The 9,426-nt window shown below is 40.4% G+C and overlaps 1 protein-coding gene across 1 annotated transcript; it reads left to right on the top strand.

Annotated features, from left to right (window-relative positions):
• The first annotated feature begins 939 nt into the window (after positions 1-939).
• Positions 940-4,810, top strand: LOC104515616 (ketosamine-3-kinase-like). Its single transcript, XM_010159661.1, has 5 exons — positions 940-1,115; positions 2,540-2,631; positions 3,119-3,201; positions 3,589-3,711; positions 4,472-4,810. Exons 1-5 carry the CDS (start codon positions 940-942, stop codon positions 4,808-4,810), a joined length of 813 nt encoding a protein of 270 aa, XP_010157963.1.
• The last annotated feature ends 4,616 nt before the right edge of the window (positions 4,811-9,426 follow it).

The raw sequence follows: 9,426 nt of genomic DNA, 5'->3' as shown, positions 1-9,426 counted from the left end.
CTGACTTTGACCTAGTATGGTGCTTTGGAAAGAGATACACTGTTTATTGGTTTCCTCTGAACAAAGCTATGTCATGGCTAAGTCAATTCAGCAGTTCTTCATTCTTCATCTCTTGTAGGCTTTGGAATTTTTAGTCAAGGTCTATTGCAAATTGTCCTTTGACTGTATTTCATGTATCAGTACTAAAGGGCTAGTTCTATTTTATTGATATATTTCCTTGCTTTTAGCACACCCCATAGGTTTCCCAAGTACCCTTTTCCTGCAATTTCAGCCTAACTCACCTACAGCAGTATTTCTTTTTGTGACTAGTGGCACTCATGTCAGTGGAGCAGCTCAAGAGAATAGATTTTACTCAATTTGGGTAACAGTTGCAGAAATAGGTCCTCAATTCAGAGTGTATTCAAAGCAAACACAGTTGGTAGTGACTTGGATTCTAAGAGCTTCTGTGTGCAAGTGTGGTAAGGGGCATTCGGCTGTCACTGATACTCTCCCCCTTTCCCTCATCCTAAGGCAAAAGAAGTAGGCCAGGGAAAATCATTCTGTGACTGCAAATTAGACTGTTTTGAAGATCAGCTGTATTACTAAGTGATCTGTGTAAGGAAACTTATGAGGTCTGTGAATGTCGGCATCATTCTTCTAGTCTCTCATTAATAAAATATTGCTTACATTTTATGTTTGCACTCTTCCAGTTGTAAAGAGACATTCTAAGTTATTTTTGCAATTAAAGAGAATGCTAGAACTGAAGTCACTTACATGGAGTCAGTTTATGAAGTGAAATTTCTATAATTGTAAAATTACTGTCAAGTCTGGTGGTGTGGGTCTGTCTGTATCTTGTATGTACAGTAATCACTTGCCCCAAGCTCTTTATTTAACATTTGCAGCCTTAATTGGTCTTGTGAAAGAGCTTTGGTTATCTCTGACTGGTGCTCCTAGAGACTAATGCTTTCCTTTAATATTTGGCAGGCCAGAAGAATGTTTGAGGGAGAAATGGCAAGTTTGGAAGCCATCTTGAAAACTCAGACAGTAAAAGTGCCTAAACCCATTAAAGTTATAGACCTGCCTGGGGACAGGACTCTCTTTGTGATGGAACATTTGGAAATGAGAGGCTTAAACAGGTAAACCACAGTATTATCTTGGCATCCATTAGACAGAAATTTTGCCTGTCATGACAACCAAGTTGCTTGATTTCAGAGGGGAAACACACTTCAGCTTTTTTTAAAGCAAGTCAAGATACATTTGGGAAGTTGTACAGCAGGGAACTGTATATCATACTTCATAATGGTTCACCTAGCAAATTGGTTGTACATCAGGAAGTGAGCATGACTTTAGTTTTGTGTTTGTTTGTGGGTTTTTTTATAATTAGTGGTGTTTATGGTAGAGTTTCTTTTTACAGTAAGGAAAATGACCTGCCTGATCACCTGTCTTATGTACTTGCCTTTGATGTAAGAACCAGTGTTTAATATTGCTTGTCATGAATATGCAGAAGCACCTCCTCAATTGAATGAATCCTAATTTCAGTATTTTTGCAACTCTCGCCTTGATTTTGAGAGTTTCAAACCTTTGGCCCTACTGTATAGCAAATGTTTGAGTAAATTAAAGTATGATGAATACTTCTGTCTGCTTCCGTTAGGGAGGTGGGCATGACCAATTTCTCATACCAATCTCCAAACTTCAGCAGCCAGTCCTATCTCTCACCCTGCTCATCCGTGGAGTTTCTAATTCATGAAGGGACCTCAGTGAGCTCCAAGAGAAAAAGCAGAAATCCTGGTGGTTTTGGGCTGATTGAGTTGAAAAGTGTGCAAATGCAATCTTTGGCATAAAAATTTCAGGGGATAGCTACAATCTGTGTTAATAGGAACAAAATGAAGTAACTTGGCCTTACGTGACAGTGCCTTGAGAACAGGGAAAGACGCGAGAGGTCAGAGACAGGGAGAGGATCATACTTTTGTTAACATGGGAGGCAACTTGCTGTAAGAGTTTGTAATTACTTAGAGAGGTTTCTGAACTGTGTAGAGGATAAGCTTTTATTAAAAATAGATAGTTAAATAAATAAACCCCACCTGACTGTTTCATCTTCTAGGCCTTTTAGAGAGGAGACTCTAGAGACCGAGATATAAAGAGTATGAGCTTTGTTTGCCTCTATTTCCCAAACACAGTTTAGGGAAAAAAACCCCAACCAAAAAAACCCTTAACATGCTGTGCAATGTTTTCTTACAGTTGTCTTACTGCAAGTTCATACAGGAGTGATATCACAGAGAAATTAGAGTTGATAGTTTCTCATTGTTACTAAATTTATGATTGCTGCTCACTTTTAAGAGTGTTCTCAGAAACAACTATGTAAGTACATTCTGTCCTATGTTAATATGCAATCTTTATAGCAAGAGGAGGTGTTTATGGCCGGAATATTTTGAAAATGTAGTTTGTTAGAGATGCGGAACTTCTTTCACTTGCTTGATAAGTCTTTTCAAGAAATTCCTGGAGTATCAAGAACTGGATTCATGCGTGTGTCAGTGTTGCTAAGAATACTTTTGTTGCTTAGACATTCAGCAAAGCTTGGAACACAGCTGGCCGATCTTCACCTTCATAACCAGCAACTTGGAGAGAAGATGAGGAAAGAAGAGAGCACAGTTGGTACGGTACACAGCTGTTTGCAAATTTAACCCAGTTAATAATAATCTACAAAATAGTTAAAGTAGCTGTTGTTATTTCAGGATAAGTTTGTCTTCTTCCACTAAAGATACCTTGAAAATAGATTTGGATAAAACACCCAGGCAGGGCATCTTCTGTTTGCTTTTGTTTGCTCTGTGTGGATCTGTGTAAGCTTGTTCAGTTTGGAACCCTTGAGATCCTGAATGACAGTTTCTGCAAGGAAGTGCTATCAGAGGAGATACACTACCTCAAAATATGATTATGAAGGTTATAATACAGCTGCTTTACATGAAGCTTAAAACTTCTAAAACACAGCAATAACCATTGTAACAAAAAGAGTATTAAGATGCAACTTTCTTATTCTCGGTAGAAGCAGCATTGTATCCTTGCATAGTTTTTAAGGTCCATTTGCATTGTAGATACTTAGAATCTTGTCATTAGTATTGGATTTTTGTCTTTGGTTTGAAAGGTAAAGGTCAAGGGCAAATGGAAGTCCAGTTTGTGGATCAATTTGGCTTTCATACAGTTACCTGCTGTGGCTATCTTCCACAGGTAGGTTGTACTTCATCAGACTGATGAACTTAAAGTTTATCTTATTTTCCCTTCAGTGACACAAAGGGCCAAAATTGTAATGGAAATTAATTTATTTCTGTGGAGTCGTAAAAGGAAAAAAACATTGTTCGGCCTGCGAAGGGAGGTAGTGCTTCGACAGCACTTACAGCTGCATTGGGCACTCATAGCTCTCCAGTTGCTTGGGTTTTAAATTACTTATTCCCCTAATGTAGTGTTTTAAGGTAACAGTTTATTCAGTGGTAGCTTTTACTGTCCTGGATGGTATCAGCACAAAGGCTGTATAATCCTTCAAAGCTTTATTTGAAATAGAAGAAAATCTGACTCCTTTGTGGCGTAGAACTAGTATCTGCAATCCTGTTCCTTCAGGTGAATGACTGGCAGAATGACTGGGTGACTTTCTTTGCCACGCAAAGAATCCAGCCCCAGATGGACATGATCGAAAAGAATTCGGGAGACAGGGAAGCAAGAGAACTTTGGGCACAACTTCAGGTAGGAGAAATTCTCTCATTATACTGATAGCTAGGTATCAGTTGTTTAGATTTTGTTTTCATAAAACAAAGTTCCTGTTTGCTGGTATGCTCCAGGCTCCTACGATAGGAGACTCCAGCTTTTAGGGATTAAAATGCCCTTTGCTCGAAGGTGTAGTGGCTTTTGCCACATCACCCTGTGCGAATATTCCAAAGTGAATGTGTGCCAAGTAGCATTTGTATTACTGTTTGGGAAATGCTAGCTGAAGTTCACACCTCTCATTCCCTGTAACATGTTCATGATGAGAAATGTGTGTAAGCAGTACTGTTCTGCATGTTATCGCTTCGGTTAAGGTTTGTGTCTGATTGAGCGACTGCGGTATTAGCTATTTGGGTACTACTTGGTAGAAATCTCTTCAAGGTTGTGGAGAGATTCCTGAGCCCTCTCATGACGAAGTGGGCGGCTGTGGTGGTGGCTGTGTTGTTACTATTAAAACTGGTCAATATTGCAGTACCAAATACAGTTTACAATTTTAAAAATTTTCATAGTACTAAAAAGCATTTGGATGACTATTCTTCAGCTGATGGCTCTTGTGAGAAATAGATTCTCTTGCTTTTCTCAGCATCTCTTTTGACTAGGTCCTGTGCCGCTTCAAGTTATGTGGGTTTTTTAGTAGACTTTTAAGAAGTTTCAATTCATGCTCTGCATGTATGCAGCTAAAACTCTAATCTTTCACCTTAAAATGTAGTACTTACATGTCTTGCTTTTTTCCCCCCTGCAGCTGAAGATACCCAGTTTGTTCTGTGACATGGAAATTGTTCCTGCTCTCCTGCATGGAGATCTCTGGGGAGGAAATGCAGCTGAGGATGATTCTGGGCCAGTTATCTTTGACCCTGCTTCCTTCTACGGCCATTCAGAGTACGAGCTTGCAATAGCTGGGATGTTCGGTGGCTTCAGCAGTTCTTTTTACTCTGCTTATCACAGTAAAATTCCCAAAGCTGCAGGGTTTGAGAAGCGCCTAAAGCTTTATCAGCTTTTTCACTACATGAACCATTGGAACCATTTTGGCACAGGGTACAGAGGGTCTTCTCTAAACATTATGAGAAACCTTATCAAGTGACTTCCTGCTTAAGCAGAATACTTCCGATGTTGCTTGGAAAACTCCATACTTGGCAGTGCAACTACAGGAGTAGTAGTGCTAGAAATAGCTGCTAGACCCTTGACCTTGTTGCACAGCTAAAGACCTAGAATCAGTGTGTCCTGCTGCATACCATGTGTAACACACTCATCCCTTTTCAGGACAGTTGGGAATACTTTTATGAGGGAAATGCCTAAGGAAGGAGTTACTCAGTTGCACAAAAGATCTGTCTGTGTCCAAAAAGCATTGTATGCTTGAGACTAGGCAAATTAATACAAATCAAGCACTTGAGTGTAAATTATTTGGAAGAAGTTCACTCTTAGGGACCAATTATGCTTCAGAGCAGAGAAATACCAGGGTTTGCATTTGCAGCCTGATGGAAAGCATTCAAGAAGTTTTTGTGAAGTGGAAAATAGCTCTTATCAGATACTGAGGAGACGGCTTATCGCTTTTTGCTGTTCCCCCTCCCCCCCTTTATGATAGATCACTCAGACTTTCAGCTCTTCATGTCCAGTTATGTGCATGAAAATAATGGTAACTGAATAGTTTAAAAATTAACAAGAAAATTATATAATGGGAACTGTGCAAAATTATTTGGAACCTGTTGGATGGAGACTGCTTCCTATTCTTTTACAAAGCTGTGTGAGAACGTAATGTTTTCTGGCACATGTGGTTTTGTGCCTCGTGACGTTCTTGTAGGCTGTTCTGTGCTTGCCGGTTAGTGGGCTCTTCTCTAGAACAACTTTGTTTTCACCACAACATGCTCTCTCTTCTCTTTTGGATTATGCTTTTGTCCAGTAGTGTGCATTCTTAGCGGTCTTTCCAGGTAAGACACTTTACGCGTAGGCATCCTGTGAAGGTGTACTCTCTCACTAAGACAGACAGAAGGTGTACTTTCTGACAGCTGTCATTGCCCATAGCATAGTTCCATCGGTCGTGGTGTAGGCTTCACATAAATTTTCTGCAGTTTAGACTACATAAGCTGACATTTTACTTCAGTCCCTACTGAATGCACTGTGTAGCTCTTGGGATAAGAGCTGAAACAAAGGAAGTGAAAATGTAATTCCCAGAACAGTAGCTACACCACTGTCAGAAGTTCTTTAAGGACAGCTTTGCAGACTGGCTATTTCTTGTACCTGCAAGATGATAATGCTAAAACTGTACCCTTTTTGATGTAGGCTGGTAATGATATTTCAGTGCAAGCATACCAGGTAGGTGAGAGATGCATGATTCCTAACGTGCATTTTGAGTGTTTGGGAATGACTTTAATTAAAAATGCTTCTCACTGGTTTTTGGCAGATTACTGAGGGTAATTTTAGTTGCTGGGTTTGCAGTTAGAAGAATTGGAAGCAGGTTTAGAGAAGACTGTCACTTGATATTATTTCCTTAATTCTACTACTCTTCTCCCTGGCTGTTTAACTTTTGCTGCAAAAAGTTTTAAAGCTTTGCCTGGTAGAATAGCTTTTACTTTTATCTTGTTGCTTAAATAAAAGATTTCCCACTTGATTATTGTTGTCTCTGTTTTCTGAATTAAAACCTTACAGCTTGCATCCATTCTTGGGCAGCTACTTGCTCTAACCTGTTAAAGGTCCCTCGTTTGTTAGACAGTTATGGTCATCAAAGGTGTTGCTGGGAACTTGGCTGTGGACTTTAATCTGGAGCAGTGTGTCACTGCAGAAAATGGATGTGCTGTTTGGTTAGAGTATCCTTTGAGGTCCTGTCGGTGCCTTCAACCTTTATGTACAATCCAGCTGTTTGGATGCTGACGAGATGTTATGCCCATGCCCGTATCCTTACCCCATTAACCCAAACTTAACGCGCTGCTCGGTGCAGCTGATTGAAGAAATGCTGTGGAATTTCAGCCAGCAGCCAATCTGTTTAGATCCTGTAGCTGTTCAGTTCCACATGCCTTCAGAATGAAGTTAGAAGTTATTTGACACGGTTGTTCTGTTTACAAATCTTCAACAAATCAACATCTTCGTTTTGCTAAAACACCTAAACACTTTATCATTAGAAAGTGAAAAGTGATAGTGAAGATGGATTTTGTCAGTCGCAGGCTTGAGTGGCAAACACTAAGTCTTTAGAGATCACCTTAGATCACAATAGAACCGATTCAAAATATTTTTATGATTGAAGGAAAATTGTGTGGAGTTCTGTAAATAGAAACAATTCACCTTCAAAGGTACCTTCCAACTCCTGTGATTCTGTATTTAGAGTTGTAATTTAAGGGATATTATGCTCACTTTTTCAAAGCCATTTTGTGCTACAGTTAAGAATGGAAGGAGGGTGAAGAAGACTACAAATGGATTGTAACAGCAAGCTCTACCGTAGCATGGATTCCTTGGTTTTGAGTTCTTACAGACAGCAGTCGACTCATAGGAGGGAGAAGGGGATGAATCTCTCCAGAAGGCAGGCTGCTGGTGGACTCTTAAGAAGAAATTGCTGCGGGCTGTAAGGTAATTTTTTTTCTTGTCTATTACATAGTTCTGCACTGCTCTTAGAATTTTGCTGCATGCTGTGTTCCAGGTATGCCTTTGTTATTCTTTCTCTCTCATAGTTTAAAGCTGGTGTGCTCTGCTTTTCCTTCTCATGTATTCCTTCCTCTTAGCTCCCTCCGTGCATTCTAAATCTGGTAAGCGTGTTTCCTTCTACCTGTGCTCTCATTCCGTATTTCCTGGTTCTGTATCATCATTTTGCCAACTTTCCATTCCTGTTTGTACCAGAAAAATGGGTAAAAGAACCACTGACTTTTCCTTAAACACACAGTGTACGTGTATTTGTACATTATAAAAAATTGTCATGTCCTGTCGTCATGTTCCCAAGTCTTTTCTCAGATGCATCACAACACATGCATGGCAGATGTAGACTGAAGCATCTCAAGGCATTTATTTTTAATACTTGGAAACCAGTTCTCTTCATATATTTTTTCTTAATTTAAACTAAGTTTTGAAATTAATTCCTTAAGGAATTAGTGGGCTGGGATATGATTGTGCATAATTTCAGTAACATCAGCTTCTGCCTAGGAGAGGAGTTAGGGTTAGGGAAACTTGGAAAACTGGACTCAGTGGTTGGGATTACAGGAAAATTCAGGTTGGGGATACCTTAGGAGGTCACTTAGTTCAGTCTCCTGCTTAAAGCAGGATGAACTATGAGGACAGACCAGGTTTTTCTCTGGTCTGCTCTTGAAAACCTCCAAGGATGGGGGCTGCACGACCTTTCTGGGCTACCTGTTTCATGGCTTGACTGTCCTTGTGAAAATACATCCATTCTGAACCTCTGCAAAAACCTGTATTTCTGCTGAATTGCTTATAGTTCTCTGTCCCCTGCATTGCAGTGTGATTTGTTCGTTACCATTCTCACGGACTGCTGCCATCTGCAAAAACTGCCTGCAGATACAAAGGTTGAGCTCTAGGACTGTTTCTCTTCCAGCTTTTCCCCTTCCCTGTTGTTCCAAAGTAGAGCTGGTGATTTTGATGCTGGATGGTTCTAGCAGGAGTCAGAGCAGTTGGGAAGTGGTCTATAATTAGCTTGTCTCGTAGACACTGTTTGTGACAAAAAATTTAAGGTGAAAACTTGTTTCTGGTAACTTAGGCCACACCAGAGTCACAATAGTGTTACTATTTTTCTTTCTAAAATAATTTTCAGTTAATTTTCAACCCTTTTTTTTAATGAAATGTCCAAGACTTCACTGAAATCTCCCAAGACGTGGTTGATACTGTATACAGAGCTACAGCCTGTGCAATTCTACTGAAGATCAGATCTGTAGGATTAGAGGAGCTCTGAATTAATTGTCCTTGGATAGTTACTGAGAAACTGTAACTTCTGCCGAAGGTAGGGACCTTTTGTGATGGAAAGTCTTTTCTTGCCCCTGGATTATGCTGTTCTGTATAGCTTGTTTCCTATGATTTTTTAGGTACTGTTACTCCCAAAGGAGAAGTAAACAATCTTCTCCATTGGTATCCATGGAGGTACCTGTCTTCTGGACAGGCTTTGAAAATAAACCTGTTGGAAGCACTTTTGAGCCGAACAAAAAGAGAGCTGGGAAACTGAACAGTCACAAGCTTCACTTGAAGCCTATCCCCGAGGACAGGTCTTGAACCAGGAGCCTGACAACAGCCCCATACATAGTCCTTTGTAACTCCTCACCGGCTTCTCACGTCTCGCTGATGGCACTAGTGTTTTCCATTGTGATCTGGCTGTGGCGCTGAATGGGTTGTGGTGGGGGATTTTGTTGACCTACCCAGCGGTATTTCCAAGCATCCCATTCCTTCGAGTCCATCTGGGATCCTTTTGCATTGTTCTACTGTTTGAAATGATGCTGTTCAGAGTTGCTGAACTGGAAACGATGTGAACAAAAATGTTGGGAAACCAGACCATTCGCCTCTGCCTGAGCAGTTAAATATTGATGCAGCATGGAAGCGAACGGGCGGCTTTCCCGTCTCTTGGCTACTGTGTCAGTGATGCAATGTCTTTGGATCTACACAGTCAGCTTTCTGGTTTAACCAAAACCGGAACAAAATGTCAATGCAGAAAGAAATGTTACAGTCAGTAACTACTGGCATCTTCCCTGCAAACTAGGGGAGAGGTCCGTAGCATGC

Source organism: Eurypyga helias, unplaced genomic scaffold (genome assembly GCF_000690775.1).
Source record: "Eurypyga helias isolate BGI_N326 unplaced genomic scaffold, ASM69077v1 scaffold9509, whole genome shotgun sequence".
Taxonomy (NCBI): Eukaryota; Metazoa; Chordata; class Aves; order Eurypygiformes; family Eurypygidae; genus Eurypyga; species Eurypyga helias.
The sequence above is the reverse complement of the archived record's forward strand: the minus strand, read 5'-3'. Positions and strand labels throughout refer to the sequence as shown.

Excerpts from the sequence above, each read along its gene's own strand:
- LOC104515616 (XM_010159661.1), top strand. The coding sequence starts at position 940 with ATGCTTTCCTTTAATATTTGGCAGGCCAGAAGAATGTTTGAGGGAGAA. Across the intron at positions 3,202-3,588 it reads GCTGTGGCTATCTTCCACAG|GTGAATGACTGGCAGAATGA; the intron begins GTAGGTTGTACT and ends CTGTTCCTTCAG. Across the intron at positions 3,712-4,471 it reads AACTTTGGGCACAACTTCAG|CTGAAGATACCCAGTTTGTT; the intron begins GTAGGAGAAATT and ends TCCCCCCTGCAG.